The 23,555-nt window shown below is 47.5% G+C and overlaps 1 protein-coding gene across 2 annotated transcripts in view; it reads right to left on the bottom strand.

Moving 5' to 3' along the window:
- The window catches only part of STXBP4 (syntaxin binding protein 4), a 278,419-nt gene that overhangs the window by 36,424 nt on the left and 218,440 nt on the right, over positions 1-23,555 (bottom strand). For both annotated transcript variants that reach the window (XM_075014469.1, XM_075014468.1), the window contains one exon: positions 2,870-2,927. In XM_075014469.1, the coding sequence (XP_074870570.1) occupies positions 2,870-2,927 (58 nt within the window). The remainder of the gene's footprint in view (positions 1-2,869; positions 2,928-23,555) is intronic.

Raw genomic sequence — 23,555 nt, 5'->3', positions numbered from 1 at the left:
AAGAGAGAGGGAGGGAAAAAATGGAAACATTAAAGAGGAAACCCTGAAATGAGAGAAAAAACAAAGCCTGTATAAGTGGGAGGGGTTCAGATACTATCTAAACAGAATAGAATGAAATGATGCAGACACCACGCTGTGTCTCTGAAATGTCTATCTGGCTGTCCAGGAAAAACGGCATACATTACAAAGGATTCTGGGGTTTTGTTGAAGTAATACATTGGGGCACAGGTGCCAAATCATAAGCGCAACAAAAGCCTCTAGAGAGCCCTAAGGTTTATGTGTTACTAGCATATGTGTTAGTCAGGTTTTTAGCTCAAGTAATTTTTTAATAGAAGGAAAATAAACATGCTTCATTTAAATGATAATATTTTTCAAAAATGATTGAAGTTGGGAGACTCAGGGCAGGGGATAGAAGCCCAGGCCAAGGAGTTGGGTGTGGAGGGGGCTCAGGGCCCGAGTTGTGCGGACAGGAGTGAGGGCAGAGACTGGGAGCTCATGTTAGTGGATGGGGGTGCAGGACAGGGGGCTGGGTATGTGCTGGGGCTTAGGGCAGGAGTGGGTGCAGGAGTCAGGACAGAGGGTGGTTGGCTTAAGGCAGGGAGTTGGGAGGTCTGGGGGAGGGTTACTGGGACTCCCTGAAGCAGTGAAGGTGGCATTGGTTTGGGGGGTACAGCCGGTGGGCCACGGTTCCCAGGCCCGGCTTCTACTTGGGGGTTGTGGGCGAGGTGAGGGCCAGGACTGCACTGTCTGCTCTAAGGTCACAAGGGGAATGTCATGAGGGGAGGCAGTGGCTGGTAGGTCTCTCCACAACATCCAACGCTGCAGCTGAAGGCTGGAAGAGAGGGGGTCTGGGGCAGGTGAGCCACTTACCCAGTCCAGGGACCAGAAATGTGGAAAACCCTGTTCCTAGCTGGCCACTTTCTGATGCAGCTGCACCACTGTGGTCACTCTGCTATACAGCTTTCCCTCATGCTTGCTTCCCCCTTGTGGTCACTCTGCAGTATAGCATCCTTCTGATCAGCCCTGTCCCTTTCCATGTCATTGAAAACAATCAGGCCATGTCTACACAACAGCAATCTTTTGAAAGAGGATCTTCCAGAAGATCTCTTCCAGAAGATCTTCTTTCAAAAGAGCGCATCCATCCACACGAAAGTGGATCGAAAGATCAATCTGTTCTTTCAATAGAGAGTGTCAAGACAATCTTTGCTCTTTTGAAAGAATGGGCCAGGGACTGAAAAATCCGGCACCATGAGGACTGCGGAGCATCTATACACTTTTTTTTGAAAGCTTCCTTCAAAAGGAGACACTCTTCCTGATCGAGGAGTGGAAGAGGAAGAATCATAGAATCATAGTAATGAGCCACAACTTTTCACCCAAAGTGAATTGAATGACTTGGTGAGGGACCTGGATCTGTCTAAAGATTCTGTTGGTTTTGGGATTCAGACTTCAAGTGAAGAATTTGCTTTCCTCTGGGACATGCTTAGCTTGGTACAGGCACAGCGAGAAAGAGTTTGTTCCATATTTTTCTACGGATGGGCTGTTGGTAAATTGCAATAACATTGCCGGATTAACAGAAAGCCTGGGGACAGCTTATCAACCATGTGACTGGAGACTGTTTATTGACTCTTCAAAGACAAACCTGAAAGGTGTTCTACTTCATAATGGCAAGCAGTAAGCCTCTGTGCCTATTGCTCATTCTGTTCACTTAAGAGAAACCTATGAAAATCCTGAGCTTCTCCTTGAAAAGGTGCGTTATCCAGAGCATGAATGGACTGTATGTGCAAATCTGAAGGTGCTGTGTATGCTGCTTGGTCAGCAGGCTGGTTACGCAAAAATGCCATGCTTTTGATGTGAGTGGGATAGCAGAGCAAGAGATCTTCATTGAGTAAGGAAACAGTGGCCACCAATGGAGAGCTGCATCCTGGCTCCAAGAATACAATTCATGAAAAACTGATTGAGCCCAACAAGGTACTGCTACCTCCACACCGCCTCAAGCTAGGTTTAATGAAACAATTTGTGAAAGCATTAAACAAGAACGGTGACTGTTTCAAATACATTTGCAACAAGTTCCCAGCTTTGAGTCACCAAAAAGTTGAGGAGGGTGTCTTTGTGGGTCCTCAGATCAGGAAACTAATTCTTGACACTACTTTGAAGAAACACAGAGAAAGACGCTTGGGTGGCCTTCAGCAATGTCGTACAAAACTTCTTAGGGAATAACAAAGATCCTGATTATAAAAACATTGTTGGCACTGTGCTAAGCAAATTTGAAAGACTTGGATGCAATATGAGCTTAAAAGGTCATTTTTTTGCACTCCCAGCTGGATTATTTTCCTGAAAAGCTTAGAAGTGTCAGTGAAGAGCAAGGGGAAAGATTTCACCAGAATATCAAGATGATGGAAAAGAGATTTCAAGGACCCTGGGAAGTCAACATGATGGCTGATTACTGCTGGTCCCTGAAAAGAGAGACTGATGGTAAAATGCACAAAAAGTTGTCAAGAAAGTATCAATTCAGTCACATTGAATCATTTAAAATTACTCTGTTAAATTTCACACTTTGCTTCTTTGTTCTTTAAACAAGGATTTACAACAGACCTTCTAAAAGAACTATAATTTACAAGTTTTTAATGCATAAGGTGGAATAAAAAGCATGAAAAATGTCCACTTTTTCCCTTTGGTTTGTGAAAAATCATTATGTGATAGAGCAGAATGGATGCCATCTCTGTAATCAGCATAGCAAAATTATGTAGTCACCAGTTTTTATCAAAACAACTGAAACTTTGTTTCAATTTGCAGACCAGTGTTGAATCGTTCCTTATTTTCCTTCAGATGTGAAAGAAACTGCTTACATGGCTTTGATGACAGTACTCACTTGATAAAATACTTGATTCCATCTGCTGTGTAAGCTTCTTCCCATCCATATGGTAAGCCTAAATTGAAATAAAGAAATCAAATGACTTTCAAAGCTCAGAAGAGGCCATGAAATTACAGTTTTGATATGGTAATTATTAGACTATTATAGCTTTCAACCAGGGCATATAGATATTACTTTCAGAAGCCTGTCAGTTATGCTTAATAAAAAAAACAATACTTAGGTTCCAGGAAGCTTAATGGTTTATAGTATGTCACAAAGATACTACACTTTAGCCAAAATCTTAATTAGTTTTATTTTTTGGTAAACTGATAATCTGGTAGAATTTTAGGGTCTGATTCTTAGCAGCTTTGAGCTTTGTGTTACCATTTACACCTATGCAAAGGGGTGTAATAAAATGACTGTGATTTTCTAGTTTTTATGCCTGTTTTAAACAGGTGAAAATTACTTCATCCTGCATGAAGCTGAGCAGAATCAGCTTTATAACATTGAATAGCATACCTCGGACATTTACTTGCAAACCCTTCTAAGACACTAAGAGTTACTTTCAGACAAAATGTATAGCTGTTTACACACTAAACACAATTTACAAAGTGCTACATGGGCTTTTCAGATGTGTGATTTCTATTAAAGTCAATGGGAATCACAGACTTAATGCCATGGCTACGTCTACACGTGCACGCTACATCGAAATAGTCTATTTCGATGAATAACGTCTACACGTCCTCCAGGGCTGGCAATGTCGACGTTCAACGTCGACGTTGCGCAGCACCACATCGAAATAGGCACTGCAAGGGAACGTCTACACGCCAAAGTAGCACACATCGAAATAAGGGTGCCAGGAACAGCTGCAGACAGGGTCACAGGGCGGGCTAGCACTTCCTGGGCAACAGCAAGCTGCTCCCTTAAAGGGCCCCTCCCAGACACACTTGCACTAAACAGCACAAGATCCACAGAGCCGACAACTGGTTGCAGACCCTGTGCATGCAGCATGGATCCCCAGCTGCAGCAGCAGCAGCCAGAAGCCCTGGGCTAAGGACTGCTGCACAGGGTGACCATAGATCCCCGCAGGGGCTGGAGAGAGTGTCTCTCAACCCCTCAGCTGATGGCCGCCATGGAGGACCCCGCAATTTCGATGTTGCGGGATGTGCAATGACTACATGTTCCCTACTTCGATGTTGAACGTCGAAGTAGGGCACTATTCCCATCCCCTCACGGGGTTAGCGACTTTGACGTGTCGCTGCCTAATGTTGATGTTAACTTCGAAATAGCGCCCAACACGTGTAGCCGTGACGGGCGCTATTTCGAAGTTGGCGCCGCTACTTCGAAGTAGCGTGCACGCGTAGAGACGGCTCTTAATACTTAACACAGTGAAAGGAAACTTCTGAGAATATGGAGTTATTATACATAACAACTAAACTACCTTTTCTTTTCCCCACAAGTAACTACAGAAAGCACTACTTTCTGAGAAAGAACCCTGGCTATACACACCAGGTTTTATTTTCAATGTAAACCTGTGTGAAAGTCTGTAGATGATTTGGTGGCATTGTGTGATAGGTTTCAGAAAAGCCTTTCAACTTGACTTTTACCTGTGTGGTGCTATATTTCTTTATTCCTCTTTGAAAAATCAGTGGGAATATTTAAGAAAAAAAAATGCCAGAGCAGTAGATTACATGGATTAAATTCAGGATCACTTTCTTAGTAGATGGTGAAAATGTTGGAAAAACTAACAAAAGTCAGTATGCAAATATAATCCTATGTTTGAGCAGTAATTAATTATAACCTAGAGATAAATCAGAGTGCTAGGGCCTGAGAAACAACCCTCTAGAGACTAGAGGCATACATATATTGACATATATTGTTCTCTGTGTGTGCATGAATTTGGAAGGTACCCGGAAATCTCAGTAAGCTAGGATTTAAATTGGTTTTGTTCAAGTCCCACTGTATCTCAAAGAGCAGCTCACCAGAACCCTCTGTGAGCTTTCTGGATTGCACTTGCATATAGTCAGTATATGATCACTAGAAAACCTTCCTCCCCCCCGCATCTCGATCCTTCCCAGGATAGCCACCCAACCGGATCTCTAGCTTTGCCATTCCTTCATTCCAAAGGTGTCTGCTTAGTTATCGGGGAGGCCTCCCAAACTCTCCTGTTGGAGCTGATCCACTTTGTATAAATACTTGGGGGGTGGGGTGGAAACGTGAGGGTGAAGTGAAGAAAGAAAACCACTGGTGGGGGGACAGCTAAATGGTTTGACCATCGGCCTGCTAAACCCACAGGCTGTAGCCACACTAGGAAGTGATGTTGAAAGGGGTAGTCCCTATCTGTCACTTCAAAGTGAGTCGCTTCGAAATGAAGTGACTACACACAAAACAAAACATTAAAGAGACACCCCATCATTTTGAAATGGAGCATCTACACAGCCCCCAGCTTCATTCGAAATAATGGGGCAGGAAATGGCAAGGGCAGGGTCAAACAGCTCACAAGCCCTTCCAGGAGCACAGGCCAGCGGCCCTATTAAGTGACCCCTCCCAAACATGCCCCCCGTGCACATGCTGAGGACCCTAGCTGCTTGCAGCATGTGACCTCCAGAGCACAGCACTTGGCAGAGCCTTGATTAGCCACCATACCACTGCCTGCCATTAACCCCAGCACTTCACTGATGGGGACATCCTTGACATCAAGGCCAGCCTGATGGCCATCCTGGCAGCGTGCCATTTGAGGCTACCTGCTGCCTCCATGTGGCTGGCTTCCTGCAGGCCCCTCCCACAGTGTATCTGGAGCACTCCCTGTCCCAGGCCCACTGCTGCCTCTGGCGGTACCCCACCAGTGGGGAATGGTGGGACAACATTGTCCTTAGGGAGTGGGACAATGAGCAGTGGCTCCGCAACTTCCGTATAACTTGGGCCACGTTCATGGAGCTGTGCCATTGGATGGCACCAGCACTTCACCACCAGGACACCCACATGTGGCCTGTGCTCCTCCTGGAGAAATGGGTAGCCATCGACATGTGGAAGCTGGCCACCCTAGACAGCAACCACTCGGTTGGCCACCAATTCGGGGTGGGGAAGGCCACCATTGGGGTCCTCCTCCTTGAGATAAGGCACCCGGGGCCATGCATCTATGGTAGGGTCCCAGGGAGCGGGGCCCCCCATATGCTACCACACACTCACGGGTGCCTGTGACCTCCACTCCCTGCAGGTCATCGCCACCATCAACAGGATCCTCCTGTGCCACCTGGGGGACATGGACGCTGCCATGGCTGGCTTCCAACAGCTGGGATTCCCCACCTGCATCAGTGCATTGGATAGCACCCACATCACCATCTGGGCCCCACCACACAGCCATGGATGGTACATCAACTGAAAGGGCTATGACTCTGTCATCCTCCAGGCCCTTGTGGAGGCCCAAGGACATTTCACAGACATTTGTGTGGGCTGGCCGGGCAGGGCTCATGTTGTCTGCTTCCTGCAGAACTCATGGCTTGGCTGCCAGATGGCTGAGGACACCTACATCCCCCCATGGGAGCTGCCAGAGGGGATGTGACCATGACCCATGCATCGTCACTAATGCGGCCTACCATCTCCAGACCTGGCTAATGCACCCCTGCATGGGACACACCAATGACAACCAAGATCTCTATAATGCCCACCTCAACCAGGCCAGGAACACAGTTGAGCAGGTATTCGGCCATCTGAAGGTGCACTTCAGGTGCCTCCTGATGTGCCTGGAGGTAGGCCTGCCCAGCATGCCCGTGGTTGTGGACACCAACCTCGTGGAGAGCAAGCAGGAGCTCTTTGTGGTGCAATGGGCGGCCGAGGCCATGCCGCACTACGAGCAGCCAGCTGTGGTCCTGTGTTGCCAGACACACTGGTATGGGTTGCGCGTGTTGGAGGCCCTCTGGTAGGCCTTTGCCTGGGGGCCCCCATGACCTGGCCCTGACCTGCTCCACACAACCCCCGCCCGACCCCACCCCCACTTGCATGCACTCCCTTCGCCATCCCCACCTGAGGCAAGACACATATCACAGTTAAATAAATTTAACTGTTTTTTTTTTTTTTGGAAAACAAAGAATATGTGACTATGTACATGGGGGTGCAGGGGTGAACTATTTACATGGGGGCTAGGGGATGGCGGGTCGAGAGCCACGACGGCCCCTGGAGCCGTGACCGCCTTTGGTCCGGGGACCATGGCAGGGCTGGGCTGAGGTGGGAACAGGGAGGTAGGGCTGAACTGGGGTGTCTTGGGGCTCAGACTCATGGTGGGGGAGGGAGGGGAGCGACAGACAGGCTGGGCTCATCTGGCCACAGCCAGCGCGCCAGCTCATCCTGCTCGTCTGGGGACATGGCGGCTGGGAGCAGAGCTGCCACAGCCGGGGGAGTGGGTACGGGGGGGGGCGGGGAGGAAAGGGAGGATGGGGAAGGCGGGGCCAGGGCAGAGCAGAGGGCCGGAGAGGGGAGGGAGGACTGGGACGGGGAGGAGGGGCTGTGGGAAAAGCCATCCATGGGGCGGCAGCTGGGCCACATGGTTGCCAGCAGCCTGGGTCAGGGTGTCAAGATACTCAGCCAGCTGGTCCCAGGCCACCCACTCCATGGAGAGCCATTCCTGCAGCAAGTGGTTCTGCTCCTGCCACGCGGCCATGTGGGCTGCTGCCAAAACATCTGCCCAGCTTCGGTGGTGGCTCTGCCCTCCACGGCACCTGGTCTGGGGAGGCGTTGCCCCTTTGCCCTCCTCATCTGGTGTGGGGCTCACAAACACGTCCAGGGGGCTGGAGTGGCTGGCAGACATCGAAGCTGTGAAGACATAAGGGGAGAGGGTGGTGCCCTGTCAGTTACGAGACCAGGTACTGTGGGCCAGTGGCCTTGTCCCCACTGCCACCCCTCCCTGCTTGTGGTGAGGGGCCCTGGGGTGGCCCATCTGTGGCAGGGTTCATCAATGTGGGGCTGTTAGGGTGTCTGCCCCAGCTCTCCCCATCCTCCCAGGCATATGACCCTCATAGCAGCCCATGGCCCCATCCAGGGACCCCTGCACACATGGGCTGCCCCCGGACAGTGATGACGGCCATCCCCAGGTCCCTGGCCAGTGGCTGCGTGCCCAGGCCTGTGCCAGGGACCACTCCCCCCACCTGCATCGCCAGGGCACCCCACACCCGGGCCTACCTGAGGGTTCCTCAAGTGGTTCAGGGTCTCCTTGGAGGGCTCTGCGATGTAGAGTGGTCTCTTGCTCCCACTGTCACTGTCCCGCTGCTGGCAGGTACTTCGGGGCCTAGGGTGGAGGGGCCATCAAGGGTCCTGACTGGGGCTTCTCACCCTGCCCCACCGGCTCTGCCATGTTCAGGGTCTCCTTGGGTGGTGCAGCCTCCTTGGTCCCAGCAGCTGGTGGAGCTCCCTGAAGTAGGCTCAGGTAGCCAGAGCTGCTCCTGACTGCCTGCCTGAGTCCCTAGCTTGGGTGTAGCCCTGCTGCAGCTCCTTCACTTTGGAGTGGACCTGGTTGGGGGTCTGGAGGAGACGTCTCCTTGCAGTGAAGTTGTCGGTGAGGCGGGAGAAGGAGGCTGCATTTCTCTTCCACCCGTCCATCCTGAGCAGTATGTTCTTGTCCCCGCAGGACAGCCAGCAGGTCCTGGACCTCAGCTTTGAGCCAAAGGCCCCCCCTCCTCTTTGGGGGCTGCCCAGAGCCCTTGGCTCCATGGAGATCCTGGAGGGGTGGGTCTTGGCTGCTGGCCATCAGTCCAGCCAAGGTGAGGCGTTGCTTTCTGGGGGTGCTTCAGAGTGCTGTCTGGCCACCTCGTGCTCCTATGTCTGTCAGCACACTCTCAGCTTCCTGCACAGGATTTCTGGGTCCCTGCAGCTTTAAGGCACCTGTAGCTGACAGCCATAGACCTCTAGCTGCTGGACAGGGTGTCTCTGTGCAGGGGCCGGCTCTGTGGAGGACTTTTCATTTCAAAATGGTGGCCAGGGAGCGACTACACACATTTTATTTCAAAATCAACATTGAAATGAGGCATTATTCCCAACATGGGAGCAGAACGACTTTGAAATGAACACCTGTTAATTTCGAAGTTGGTTTCAAAGCAAGCAATTTGTGTGTAGTTGCTCTCCTGTTTGTTTCGAAATTGCCCCACATTTTGAAATCGCTTTTGAAATGAATGGCTAGTGTGGCCACAGCCACAGTTATGAGTTCAACCCTTCAGGAGGCCATTTAGGAGTCTGGGGCAAATAGATTTAAAAAAAGAAACACATGCAAGGAATGTGGCAGCAGGAACACAATGCTGCTGAAAGCTGGGAGAAATGTGTCTCCCAGAGACCATCTGCATGAGAATGCAAAGGTGTACATGTGTGATATCTTTCAGGCAAAGCCTGGTGGGTAGCAAGTAAGCCATGAGATTTTGTCTATTGTAAACACATTGTTGTAAAATCACAATTTATGCTGACACTCAGTGTGGGAGTTGTGGGATCTCAACAACGCTCTGGGTTGTTGTGGGGGACAGGGCAGTCGCCATAGCTGTGTAAGACATTGATTACACAGGGCTCCCTGGTTTAAAGCATTCTCAGGAGGGAGAGGAGGTGTGCCAGTTTGCTCAGGGGTTTGGCCAGATAGCTATGTCTGGTTTGAGTAGTCCTCTCCACCTCTTGAAAGATAGAGCTGGATACTAGGGTTTTCATGAAACTGTATGCTGCAATTAAGTGCTGAAATCACAGGGTGGTAGCTGATGCCATGCAGTACTCAAATCAGAGTTCTGCCTCAGCGTGATTCCCTAGCAGGTAGGAGGAGGGGTGGACACTTGCAGTTGGCTGACAAGGGAGTGATGGCAGATGGTGTGATTGGTGGGAGGTTGATAAGGGAGCAGTGCATGGACAGATGGTAAGACTGGTAGGTGGCTGCTAAGAGGAGCAGCCAGTGGCCAGCAGGTGGCAGTCAGTGGGATGCTGCAGACAAGTGGTTGGCTAGTATTGCCCTGGCGATGTATCTGTGGGCTCTGGGTCCAGGACTGCACTGTGAGAGGTACACCTTGTAACTGTGTGTGGGGTAAGGCAAAGAGCCCCAGCAAGAGACTTGGTTCTACAGCGTATGGGGATGGTTTCTTGTTAAAGGGGTTTGTCTCTCCTTTGCTTAGATATACTGCATCTGTCACTGTAAACTTGGGGTAGGTTCTTGTCATTAAATAAGCTGTTTCTATCTTAGACTCTGTGCTTGTGGGGAGTGGGGAGAACTGCCTTACAGGCACCCAGCAAGTGGAGTGAGATTGTCCCAGGCCACTGGGTGGGGGCTCGAGCTGGTTGGTTGTATCCTTGACAGGAAACCCCTAGGAGCTGAACCCAGCCCTTCTGGCAGGCACCTGGCATTAATAGAAGGGTTACACACACATGAGGGGGATGGTGCTTGGCCCTGCCCAGAGGGCAGGGTATGGGACTCAATGACCTCCCACCGTCCCTTCCAGCTCTATGAGATGCATATCTTCATTTATTTACACCCTTTTTTACACACTCATCTGGGATGCAGAAGACCCAGGTTCAAGTCCCTGTCTGAACCAGGCAGATCAGGGACTTGAGTCTGGGTCTCCCATATCCCAGGTTAGGGTGCACATGCGCCTTCTTTCAGCCTGGATCGGAGAAACCTTTCTCATGAAACCAATATACATTTCCATTGAAAGTTGTTTTTTTTTTTGCCAAATTAAAATTTGCCTACAAAAATGGTCATCCCGCTGTAGCCTGTTAATTTTCAGACAGGTCTGGTGATCTTTCCACTGGCAGAGACACTGTTTTCAAGGGGGTACTGGGCCAGCAGGTGTAAATGATTTTTGGGCATATCTGAGCCCCAAATGAACTAACAGAACACAACTGAAAAGCAACAAGATGTGCCACTGGCTGAGCAGAAACTACAGGGCTGGTGAAGAGAAGTGCTGACTTAGAAACAAAGAATCCTAGGGCTGGAAGGGACCTCAGGAGGTCATCTAGCCTAAACCCCTGCCTAAAGCAGGACCAACCCCAACTAAATAATCTCAGACAGCACTTTGTCAAGCTGGGACTTAAAAACGTCTAGGGATGTAGATTTCACCACCTCTCTAGATAAAGCAATCCAATGCTTCACCACCCTCCTGGTGAAATAGTTTCTCCTAATTTCCAACCTCCACCTCTTCCTCTGTAACTTCAGACCATTGCTCCTTGTTCTGCCATCCATCACTACTGGGAATAGCCTCTCTCCATCCTTTTTAGAGCCCCCCCACTTCAGGACAATGACGGCTGCTATCAAATCACCCCTCACTCTTCTCTTCTGCAAACTAAATAAACCAAAGTCCCTCAGCCTCTCCTTATAGGTCATGTGCTCCAGCCCCCTAATCATTTTCGTTGTCCTCCTGTGAATCCACTCCAATACATCCACATCCTTTCTATAGTGGCGGGCCCAGAACTGGATGCAACACTCCATCTGAGGCCTCCCCAGTGCCGTATAGAGAATAATAACTTCTCTAGATCTGCTGGAAATGCTACTCCTAATGCACCCCAATATGCCGCTAGTCTTCTTGGCTACAAGGGCACTGTTGACTCATGTCCAGCCTCTCATACACTGTAATCCCCAAGTCCTTTTCTGCTGCACTGCTACTTAAGACAGTTGGTACCCAGCCTGTAACAATGCTTGGGATTCTTCAGTCCCCAGTGCAGAACTCTGCACTTGTCCTTATTGAACCTTATCAGTTTTCTTTTAGCCCAATCCTCTAATTTATCTAGGTCACTCTGAACCCTATCTCTATCCTCCGATTTTTCTACCTCTCCCTCTAGCTTAGTGTGATCTGCAAATTTGCTGAGGGCACAATCCATCCCATCATCCAAGTAATTAATAAAGATGCTGAATAATACTGGCCCTAGAACGGATCCTTGTGGCATTCCACTTGAAATTGACTGCCAACCAGACATAGAGCTACCCGCTGGGCTTTACCATCTAGCCAGCTTTCTATCCATCTCATAGTCCATGTATCCAATCCATACTTCCTTCACTTATGGGCAAGTAGGAGACTGTACCAAAAGCTTTGCTAAAGTCAAGGTATATCACAACCATTGATATCCCTGTATCCACAGAGCCAATTACTTCACCATAGAAGCTAATCAGATTGGTCAGGCATGACTTGCCTTTGGCGAATGCATCTTGACTACTCTCCATCACTTCTCCTTTTCCAAGTACCTCAAAATAGATTCCCTGAGGATCCCCTCCATGATTTTTCTGGGGACTGAGGTAAGGCTGACTCATCTATGGTTCCCTGGATTGTCTTTCTTTCCTTTTTTTAAAGATGGGCACTACATTTGCCTTTTTCCAATCATCCAGGACCTCCCCCGATCACCATGAGATTTCAAAGATAATAGCCAAAATCTCTGCCCAGGCCCTTTGTATGTACCATAAAGCCTCACTAGTCACACCTAAAAACAATTTCACATGCTATCCTTGGCGGGGGGGGGAACAATCCTAAGTAAGCCTGATGTATGGCAGCCACCCAAATTTGGCTTCCATAAAGGGGGACAAGGAGAGAAGGATGTATGAAGTTATTAATGTGTTGCCAGTGAATGTACATAGGAACACTGGTCAACCAAGCATATGAAGGAAATTGAAGATAAATTGAACTTTGGTAGTTTGCAGAGCTTCTTCAACCATCTTACTGCCTTACTGACATTTATAACCAGGATATTTCTGATTACATCTAAGGAATGCAACGTCCAAGAACTGAATTTCGTCTGATGGACTGGGGGTTTGACCAACCTGCTTAATTTCATTCTTGTAAATGAAAATTATATGCAGATGACATTCAAAATTTCAAACAAACAAACAAACAAAAGGCATTAATGAAAAAACAATTGCTGACATGGGAGAAGTACAGCGTTCATGGTAATTATTTATGACTGCACATCCCTAGTAAAAGAAGCTTTTGAGACATTTGCAATTGATATAGCAATTTATTTTAATTTGACTTCCTAACTTCTGCATTAAGTACTCCCTTAACCCAGCACTGCTGGTTTCATTCCTATTTTTCATCTTTTAGCTCCTTACTCTCCTCTGATTCCTTCCTTGTTACTGCTCCCTTTGTCCTTTTTTTTCATGCTTAGGGCTTTTTCTACAGTTAAAATGCTACAGCATCACTGGTGCAGCATCACTATTGCACTTCAGTGTAGACAGCAGGTGGGAACTGTTCTCCCATCAGTGTGGTAATCCACCTTCCTGAGAGGTGGAAGTTAGGGTGATGGATGATTTTGTCTGTCATCTTGGGGCTACCTACGTACCCATCACATTTTTGATATAGTCTCTCACAACATTCTTGCCCATAAGCTGACGAAGTATGGAGTGGATCCATGGACTATAAGATGGAGAGAAAGCTGGCTTGATGGTTGGGCCCAATGGGTACTGGTCTATGGCTCAATATCTGGATGGCAGTTTGTTTCAAGCGGAGTGACCCAAGGCTTGGTTCTGGGGCCAGTGTTGTTCAACATCTTTATTAACTACCTCAGTGAGGCACTGGATTGCACCCACAGCAAGTTTGTAGATGATACAAAAATAGGGGGATAGGTAGATATGTTTGAGGGTAGAGATAGGATCCAGAGTGACCTGGATAAATTGGAGGATTGAGCCAAAAGAAATCTTATGTGCTTCAAGAAGGAGAAGTGTAGAGTCCTGCACTTGTGAGAGAAGAATCCCAAACATTGTTATAGGCTGAGGTCTGACTCACTAAGCAGCAGTACAGCAGAAAGAGACCTAGGGGTTATGGTGGATGAAAGGCTGCATATGTGTAAACAGAGTGCCCTTATAGACAAGAAGGCTAATGGCATATTAGGGTGCATTAGGAGGAGAATTGTGAGCAGATCTAGAGAAGTGGTTGTTCCCCTCTGTGCATCACTGGTGAGACCACATCTGGAACATTGTGTCCAGTTTTGGGCCCCCCAGTAAAAAAGGATGTGGATGTGCTGGAGCAGGTTCAGCAGAAGGCAACAAAAATGATTAAGGGGCTGGAGCACAAGACCTAACAGGAGAAACAGACGGATTGGGCTTGTTTAGTTTAGAAGCCTGAGGGGTGATTTAATAGCAGCCTTCAACTTCCTGAAGGGGAGTCCTAAAGAGGATGGTGAGAAACTGTTCTCATTGGTGTCAGATGGTAGAACAAGTAGTAACAGTCTGAAGTTACAGAAGGAAAGGAATAGGTCGGACATTAGGAAGCACTACTTCACCAGGAGGGTGGTGAAGCACTGGAACATGTTGCCTTGAGAGGTTGTGGATTCTCCATCCCTAGACGTTTTTAAGTCCCAGGCTTGACAAGGTCCTGGCTGGGATGACTTAGATGGAGTTGATCCTGCTTAAAGCAGGGAACTGGACTAGATGACCTCCTAAGGTCCCTTCCAGTCCCATGATTCTATAACATGGTGGGGTGGGGTGGGAGTGGATTTTTCACACTCCCAAGGAATGTTAAATATGTCAAATTAATTTTCTAGTGCAGACCTGCCCTCAGTTTTATGCTTCCTTTTCTGCTTGCTCTGTCTGTTCACAAGGAGTTCCCATGTCTTGTTTCTTTTACATCCATTAACCCGGATGTAACTTCCTCCTACTTCAAATCCACCTTCTCTAGGGAATCTTTCATAATCTGATCTACTTATTAATAATATCTCCACACCCTCTTGGGTTAGAAACATTTGTGTCTGTCCTGGAGGTTGCTACTTCTCACTGGAATTAATGAGGGCTTGTCTACACTACTAGGTTTTGTTGACAAAACTTATCTCCACAGCCAAAAGTCAATAAAACAAAAATCGCCAGAGGGTGTGCACACTTGCTCCCTCCGTCCACAGATCAGGGACACACAGGGCCAACAACATTGCCAATGTGAGCAATACACTGCGGGTATGTATCCAGGAGTGCAATGTTGTGGGACAAAATCCACATTGCGATATGAATGCTCCAACTGCTTTGTCACCAAAAGGCAGTTTGTGGCAACAAAACATCATAGTGTAGACCAGAGGTCAGCAACCCCCAGAATGGGTGCCAAAAGCGGCACATGAGCCAATGTGTCAAAGTTCATGGGCACGTGAGGTGGGAGCTCAGCCCCACCCCCTCTCTCCCATGTAGCCAGGAACTTGCTCAAAGCCATGTTGCCTGTCGCTTAACAAAAGAACAGCTAATGCTACCAACCCCCACCAAAACAGTAAAGCTTTGCATTTTTATTTATTAATGAAGCTGTTGTAAGTGGAACTATTAGTGACTTTTAAAGCGAACACCAGCACTTAGACTGTACATAGAGGTCATGTGGTCAAATTTCAGCACCCTGCCTCAGAAAGGTTACTGACCCCTGGTGTAGTCAAAGGGAAATCTTTGTAACCAATTGCAAATGGAAATCTTCCACCCCCTACTAGAAGTGCTTGCTTTGTCTGAAGGAGAGCATTCTTGCCAACAGAGCACTATTTAACACTGGCACTTGCAGTGGCAAAGTTTGAGAAAGTGTGGGAGGCATTAAGCACCCACGAACAACAAAATCTTTCTCCTTCAATTGCCACTGTAGACATAGCCTAATACTCAGGAGAGTGTTCTGTAGATGATCTGGGCTACACAGTAATAAACTCACTGAGTCAAAAAGGCAGTCCCCTGTCTGTAGCACACAAATACTTTATTCTGCTGATTACAGAGCACTAAGGTAGTCTCCCTGGTGACTGCTTGCCCTCTCAGCCACAAGATGACTGCAGTGAAAACACTATTACACTGCTTTTAAGGAAGGGATGAAATGAGATTGTGTGAAGGAAAAGTGGATAAAACTAGCGACTTCTATTCAACACTTTATGAACTGTGGCCTCCAATGGTCTCTGCATTTGTCTGGCCCATACAAAATGAGCGCAGTGATAAGAAAACATCCTTATTGTATCAGAGAGATAGCCGTGTTAGTCTGTATCTTCAAAAACAACAAGAAGTCCTGTGGCACCTTATAGATTAACAGATATTTTGGAGCATAATCTTTTGTGGGCAAAGACCTGATTCATCAGATGCATGAGTGGGGGCTGAGGGGGGTGTTTCAGAGGAGGATTTAAAGGGGGGGGGTCTCAGTTAAGAGGAGGGCCAGAGCTGACAAGGTCTATTCAGTCAGGGTGGAAATGGCCCATTATCGGTAGTATACATCAAGAGAGGAGAAAACAAGTCAGATCAGTCACGGGTGATGTGGCCCATTGTCAGATTCTAGAGAGGTGTGACCATCAAGAGGAGAGAAACTGCTTTTGTAATGGGCCAACCACTTCCAGTCTCTGTTCAGTCCTTGGTTGATGGAGTCAAATTTGCAAATGCATTGCAGCTCAGAGATTTGTCTCTCCATTTGATTTTTGAAATGTTTTTGTTATACAACTGTTACTTTTAAATCTGTTACTGAGTGTCCAGGAAGACTGAAGTGTTCTCCTACAGGCTTTTGTATGTTACCGTTCCTGATGTCTAATTTATTTCCATTTATTTTTTTACATAGCAACTGTCCAGTTTGGCCAATGTAAATTGCAGTGGGGCATTGCTGGCACATGATGGCATATATTATATTGTGAAATCTAGAGCTTTGTCTGCAGCAATAACTAAAAGAGGTATAGGGCCACATCATCAATTGATTTTAAATTAGCACAGATGAGATTCTGGCTCATTCCTCCTACAGAGTGTGCTTGTTGCTCTGTCCCATGTCTCAGAAGAGCCCACTAGAATAAAAGATGCAGACATCATGGTCATGAAAGCATGCTATTCCAGGGGGGAAATGCTCTTTTCTGTGTGATGTCTCTCCCACAGTAACCTGTTCTGGGAAGTGGCAGAGGCTTTGTAGGCTAGTGGGCAGCACAAGCTGTTTCTGTGCAATGCAGGTTATTTCTGAACTGCAAGAGACTACAGACTTATAAATGTACAACTTTTATTTGCAGGCCTCTGATGCATTGCCAATTTATCCCGGTTGTGACTGTATTTTGTTATGTAGAAAAGTGCCTGGTTTCATGGGGCCATCATTGTGACAGAGTATCAGAGGGGTAGCCGTGTTAGTCTGGATCTGTAGCAGCAACGAAGGGTCCTGTGGCACCTTATAGACTACCAGAAAAGTTTAGAGCATGAGCTTTCGTGAGTTAACTCACTTCTTCAGATGCTGGTGAGTTAACTCACTTCTTCAGCATCTGAAGAAGTGAGTTAACTCACGAAAGCTCATGCTCTAAACTTTCCTGTTAGTCTATAAGGTGCCACAGGACCCTTTGTTGCTGCATTGTGACAGAGTGAATCACAGAAATCCCCTTGGGAGTGTCCCCCAGTGGGCTGGTCATACCACTAATGCCTGACTTCCTACACAGTGAGGCTCCTCACCACCCTGCCCTTCTGGGCCGGATCCTCTGGCGTCTCCCCTGAGAAATGAGAGTTGGGGTTACCACCCCCTTTACAGAGCAACACAGACACTGAACTAGTTCAGCTCTGGGAGCACTCAGTTCTAAGGGCTCAGCACTGAGGAAACCAACCCCCAGATTGGACCAAAACCCCAAACAAATCTATCTTACCCTGTGTAAAAGTTGTACATAGAAAAAGCTCATAAGTCCACCCTCTTCATCAATGAAGGAGGTATGCATATAGGCTGCTCCCTCCCACAGGTAACACTTATTTGCATGGGGCTTAATAATGAACAAAGGTGTTTTTATTATGTACAAAAAGTAGGGTTAAAGTGGTTGCAAGTGAAAACTGTCAGACCAAAGTAAATTGCTAAATTAAAATAAAGCATGCCAGCTAACCCAACTCTTCTAAGGAACTTGTTACATGCAGATTTTTACCCCGAACAATTCTAAACATCTCTTTCACAAGCTAAGTAGCCACCTAGTTTGGGCCTGATCCTTCCTTCCCGTGTTCAGTCATAGACATTACCGGCAGGCATCTGAGGTGGTGTGGGGTGGGGAAGGGGCATCTCCTGGTGTCTGGCAACTCCTTATTCTTTCTTTCTATCCTTACCCATATTGCTTTTGCCCCAGGTGGGAATTCTTTGTGCTTAGCTTAGTTCAAACTTTTCTCACCTTGAATGGAAAATTACTAGATCCAAAATGGGTTCAGTATCAGGTGTCCTGGCCACACATCTTTCAAGGACCAACCACAGTTTGGGATTACAGGGCAAACAAGGCTATTCACAGATCATTGACTTGATCATCAAGCCATCCAAGCTAGGGACATCAGTGATGGCCCTCAGTAGCACATTTAGAATTATAAACATATCTACACTTCATATTCCTGACTTCACATGCAAGAATGGTCCATACAGTAAAATAGGATATACAGATTCAGCAGACTGTAACTGTAAAATTGATGTTACACAACCTTTTTGCTTAAAACATCTTTTAGTTATGCATTTTCATATTCATAAGCCAATTTTCACAAAGAATGGGGGGAGCCATCATGTCAGTGACAGCCATCATGATTTAAAAATAGTGAAATAATGCAGCTCTTTTCAAAGAAATTAATTTAAAAGATTTTTCTAATATTTTCAGAAAAGAGATACAATAAATTTGTTAACTGGTTGTATACAATGGACACCAAAGTAAGTTCTTATTCAGTTTATACTCAGGCAAAACTGCCATTTATTTGCCTGAATAAGGATTAAAGACAACAGCTCTGGGCCCAAGAAGTCCCATTCTTGCATTTTGAGAAACTTGCCCACTGGGCGTATGGGACACAGAGTCTGGTCCTGAGTCACAATCCAGCAAACCACTTAAGCACATACTCAACTTTAAGTAGGTGAGTAGTTCCAACGTGTTCAAGTCTATAGTGGGGCCTTTGTGAATAGCATCTTAGTCATAAAATAGTCTTATGTGCATAGAGGGAAGATCGTGTTCTATTATGGGATTTGGATGTCTTACATTTGAAACCTGAAGGGCTCAGTGATGCAAGGCACTGAATACTTTGACCTCATTCAGGAAAGTTCTTAAGCTCATCCTTAACTGTAAACACATGAACAATCTGGTACAGGATTTTTATACAGGTTCTTTCCATGGCCTAGTGCTGAATGAGAATTCACATAAATGCAATGAATGCTAATTGGGGGATGAATGTTATTTTATTTTTTACCTTGTGATTCATATACAGTCTACAGCAGAGATGGGCAAAACATGGCCTGTGGGCCAGGTCCAGTCCCTGGCCTGTATACTATTTATATGCCCCTGCCTGGGTAGCAGCAGAGCTTGGGAGCCCTTTAAATAGCAGCAATTTTAATGGCTCCAGGCTCATGGCTCCCAGCCCTCACCACTACCCAGGTAGTGACATATAACTAGTATGCAGGCCAGATGCAGTCTGCAGGCAGGATCCAGCCCCTGAGCCTTATCTTTCCCACCTTGCAACAGATAGTGAGTAATTTCATTAATAAGAAAGGTGCAGCCCACACCTGGTCTAGTGGATTCCAGATGTTCATTTACTCATTTGCTGAATGCTTCTACTGTTCAGGAACTAAAGAGAGGCAACAGCCTCAACCCAACACCACTTCAGTCAATGGCTGTATTCATGTGCTCAGCCATTTAAGCCCGTTTAAGATCTTTGCTGAATCACACCACTGGGTTCTGTGCTTTGCCCTGGATTTTCAATTGTCGGCATGTTTATATATCTTCCAAATCCCATACTTCCCACTGGTATACAAAATTATTTGTTTACTAGTCACAAAGGCTCCAGAGTAGAATTCACTTTCCCATTGGGCAGGGTTGAGAAACTTTGTATGTTGGGTGCCTGTCTAATGTAATCCAAACTGATGGAAATTTTGGTTATGTGCATATAAAAAAAAAAACTTTTGGCATGTGTACAAAAATAAGTATGTAGAATGTAAAAACTTTATTGATCGGTATATTGTATCAGTATTTGAATACACATACATAAAAACAGTAACATATTTCAAAATTTTTAATGAGATGAATGAGCATGACACATAGCAGCCAATCATGCTGTGCTCCTCTTTCGAAATTTCATGTGCCCCCTCAAAGGGCCCGCTCTCCACTTTGCTCACAGCTGCAGAGGATTTCTAACATGTTTAAAGTTAAGCACAAGCTTAACTGCTTTGCAGGATTATGGGCTCAGACCTACATTGTGAACCTCTTATTCCCACTGGCGAGCAGTTACCCATACACACAGTCTCACTGAATTAAAAAATCTAGTCAGGAGTAACTGCTCACAAATGGAACTGACGTTCACAGTCTTGCCCTAAATCACCAAGGCCGTCATCCACAGTTCACTGTAGTCAGTGGGGCTACATCTACATGGCACCCTAAACTTGCCATAAAGTATGCAAATTGTGCATCTAATTTCAAGTTTATTTCAAAATAGGCTATTTCAGCATTCAGAGCTGTCTGAACTGCACCAAATGTCAAAATAATGTGCTATTTTGAGGCATCCCTTATTCCTCCTGCAACGAAGAGTACAGGGATGCTGAAATACCATACCTGTTATTTCAAAAAATATTTAAAAATGGCAGGTGCATTTCAAAGACCAAGGTATCCCTAAATGCCTCTGCCATATAGACATAGCCTGGGAAACCTCGCTGATTTCAGGGCCTAGATTTCAGGGTCAGGGCCAAGACATGCTTAAGTAATTGTCTAAATGAATGATCTAAGGCGACAGTTACACTAGCAAGTTTTGCCAACAAACCCCTGGTCTTCTTGACAAAACTGGTGGAATGGCCACACAAAAAATACTTTTTGTCAACAATTTGTGGACAAAACGCAGCACTTTTGCTGGCAGTGCTCTGCCTCTCAGCCATGAGGTGTAACACTGTGGTCAAAAGATTCTGTCAACAAAAAAGCTGGGTGAGCGTTCAGGGGCGGGGGGCTGCTCCTCTCCACACACAGGGCATACATGACAACGGACAGCCCTGTCTGCTGTGCTTCTAGGTGCCTGGTTTGTCAAGAGAGCGGCTGGCCACTCAGTCGACAGAGCAGTGCACTCTTCCAATTGGCTTTTGTGTGTGGCTGCACTCTGTCAACAGAAGTTTTGTTAGGAGATCCCTTCTAACAATGACTCCTTTCAACAGATCTCTATAATGTAACTGTAACCTAAAAAGAGAGGTTACTCACCTGTAGTAATGATGGTTCTTCGAGATGTGTCCCCGTGGGTGCTCCACAATAGGTGTCGGGCTCGCCCGGCGCCGCAGATCGGAATTCTTCTAGCAGTTTCTATTGGATCGCGCATGCGCTGACGCGCGCCGCTCCCTTGCGCGCCCTCGGTCATGAGCGCGATCCTGTCCCTGCCAGTTCCTTGACCAACCGCCTTGGATGCTCCTGAAAAACACCAGACAGAGATCTGAAGCGGGGAGGATGGGCGGGTGGTGGAGCACCCACGGGGACATATCTTGAAGAACCATCGTTACTACAGGTGAGTAACTTCTCTTTCTTCTTCGAGTGGTCCCCGTGGGTGCTCCACTATAGGTGACTACCCAGCAGTAACCCAAGTAAGGAGGTGGGTAATCGATTCATGTGCAGCTTGCCCCCGAGAGGACTGCTGTCGACAGACGGGTATCCTCATTGAACACCCGATGCAGGGCGTAATGTTTGGTGAAGGTGTCGTAGGATGACCAGGTCGCCGCTCTACAGATGTCTTTTAATGGGATTCCCTTGAAGAAGGCTGTTGATGCCGCCACCACCCTGGTGGAGTGAGCCCTAGGCGTGGACAGCAAAGGGGTCTTTCGAAGCTTGTAGCACATATTTATACAGGACACAATGTGCTTTGAAATTCTCTGGGAAGAGGCCTTCCCCTTTTGACCTGGGAGTGAGAGACACCAGAAGCCTGTCCGTTTTCTGGAAGGACTTAGTTCTGTCTATGTAAAAGGCCAATGCCCTTCTCACTTCTAGGAGATGTAGGCGCGCCTCCCTGCTGGAGCTGTGAGGCTTCGGGTAAAACGAGGGTAAAACTATTGGTTCGTTAAGATGGAACTCCGAGGAAACTTTTGGAACGAAGGCTGGGTGTAACCATAAGATTACCGCCTCCTTTGAGAATACTGTGCAGGGCGGCGTTGCCATCACTGCTGTGAGCTCGCTCACCCTGCGGGCTGACGTAATCGCAAGAAGGAAGGTTGTTTTCATAGTAAGGAGTCAGAGGGGTACCGTGGCTAATGGTTCGAAGGGTGGTCCCGATAGAGTGCTGAGCACCAAGTCCAAACTCCATGACGGCGGTAGCGGTTTTCGAGGGGGGTACAGGTTTACCAGCCCCTTCAAAAACCTTGTGACAACAGGGTGGGCGAATACGGTGGGCCCTTCCTCTTTATACCGAAAAGCTGATATAGCAGCAAGGTGGACCTTTAGTGAGGATAGAGAAAGCCCGTCTTGTTTGAGGTCCAATAGGTATTCTAGTATTACAGTTATAGAAACGTCAAGGGGAGCTAACTGTCTGGCGGAACACCAGGCTGTAAAGTGCGTCCATTTCTGTTTGTAAGTCCTCCTGGTGGAGGTCCTTCGGCTACACTCCAAGACTTGTCGTACTCCCTCCGTACACGTGCTCTCTAAGGCGCTGAGCCATGGATTAACCATGCTTGTAGGCGTAGTCCCTGAGGGTGCGGGTGCACTATGGACCCCTGAGCCTGTGTGAGTAAGTCCGGCGCCACCGGTAGGGGGAGTGGTGGACGATCCGACATGCGCAGAAGCAAGGGAAACCATTGTTGCCGGTCCCAAGTTGGAACTATGAGTATCATGCGAGCTCTCTCCCTTCTGGCTTTCCGCAGAACCTTATGGATAAGCGTTGTGGGAGGAAATGCGTAGAGTAGAGGGCCCTTCCATGAAATCATGCAGGCGTCCCCCAGGGACCCCCGCCCTATTCCTGCTCTGGAGCAGTACTGGGGACACTTCTTGTTGTACTGGGTAGCAAACAAATCGACCTGGGGAAACCCCCATGTACGAAATATGCGCCGTAGCAGGTCGGAGTGGATCTGCCATTCGTGCGTGAGTGCGAAGCGCCTGCTCAGCTGATCTGCCTTCCCGTTGTGGGCGCCCAGCAAGTACGAGGCTTTCAACGTTATGCTGTTGGCGATGCACCAGTTCCACAATCAGACTTCTTCCGCGCATAATGCACGGGATCGTGCCCCTCCTTGTCGATTGATGTAGAACATAGTGGAGGTATTGTCGGTATTGATCCCGACTACTTTGCTGTGCAGGTATTCCCGAAAATGTCTGCACGCATTGAACACTGCTCTGAGCTCCAGTATGTTTATGTGCAGTGTCTGTTCCGCAGGGGACCATAGCCCTTGCGTCACCTTGCTGCCAATGTGCGCTCCCCATCCTATGTGGGAAGCGTCGGTTGTAAGAAAAATAGAAATTTGTGGTTGGTGGAAGGGCACCCCCACTAGCAGGTTCTTGGGATTTTCCCATCATGCTAGAGATCTGCGCACCTCCATCGTGGGCGACACTACCCTGTGGACAGTGTGGGATGCCGGTTTGTAAACGCTCGCCAGCCAATGCTGCAGGCTTCACATGTGTAACCTGGCATTCTGCACCACAAATGTCGTTGCCGCCATGTACCCCAACAGTTGTAGGCATGTTAGGACCGGCACCGCGGGGCTGTACATCATGACTTGCACCAGGGAGTTGATGGCGCGGGAGCGGGCGTCGGGCAGGCATACTCTTGATGCGATAGAGTTTATGCGTGCCCCTATGAACTCTATATCTTGTGTGGGTTCAGTCTTTGACTTTGCGAGGTTGATAACTAGGCCCAGTGAAGTAAACATGTTCG

Source organism: Carettochelys insculpta, chromosome 20 (assembly GCF_033958435.1).
Source record: "Carettochelys insculpta isolate YL-2023 chromosome 20, ASM3395843v1, whole genome shotgun sequence".
NCBI lineage: Eukaryota > Metazoa > Chordata > Testudines > Carettochelyidae > Carettochelys > Carettochelys insculpta.
Note: the sequence above shows the minus strand (reverse complement) of the source record. Positions and strands in the feature narration are given on the sequence as shown.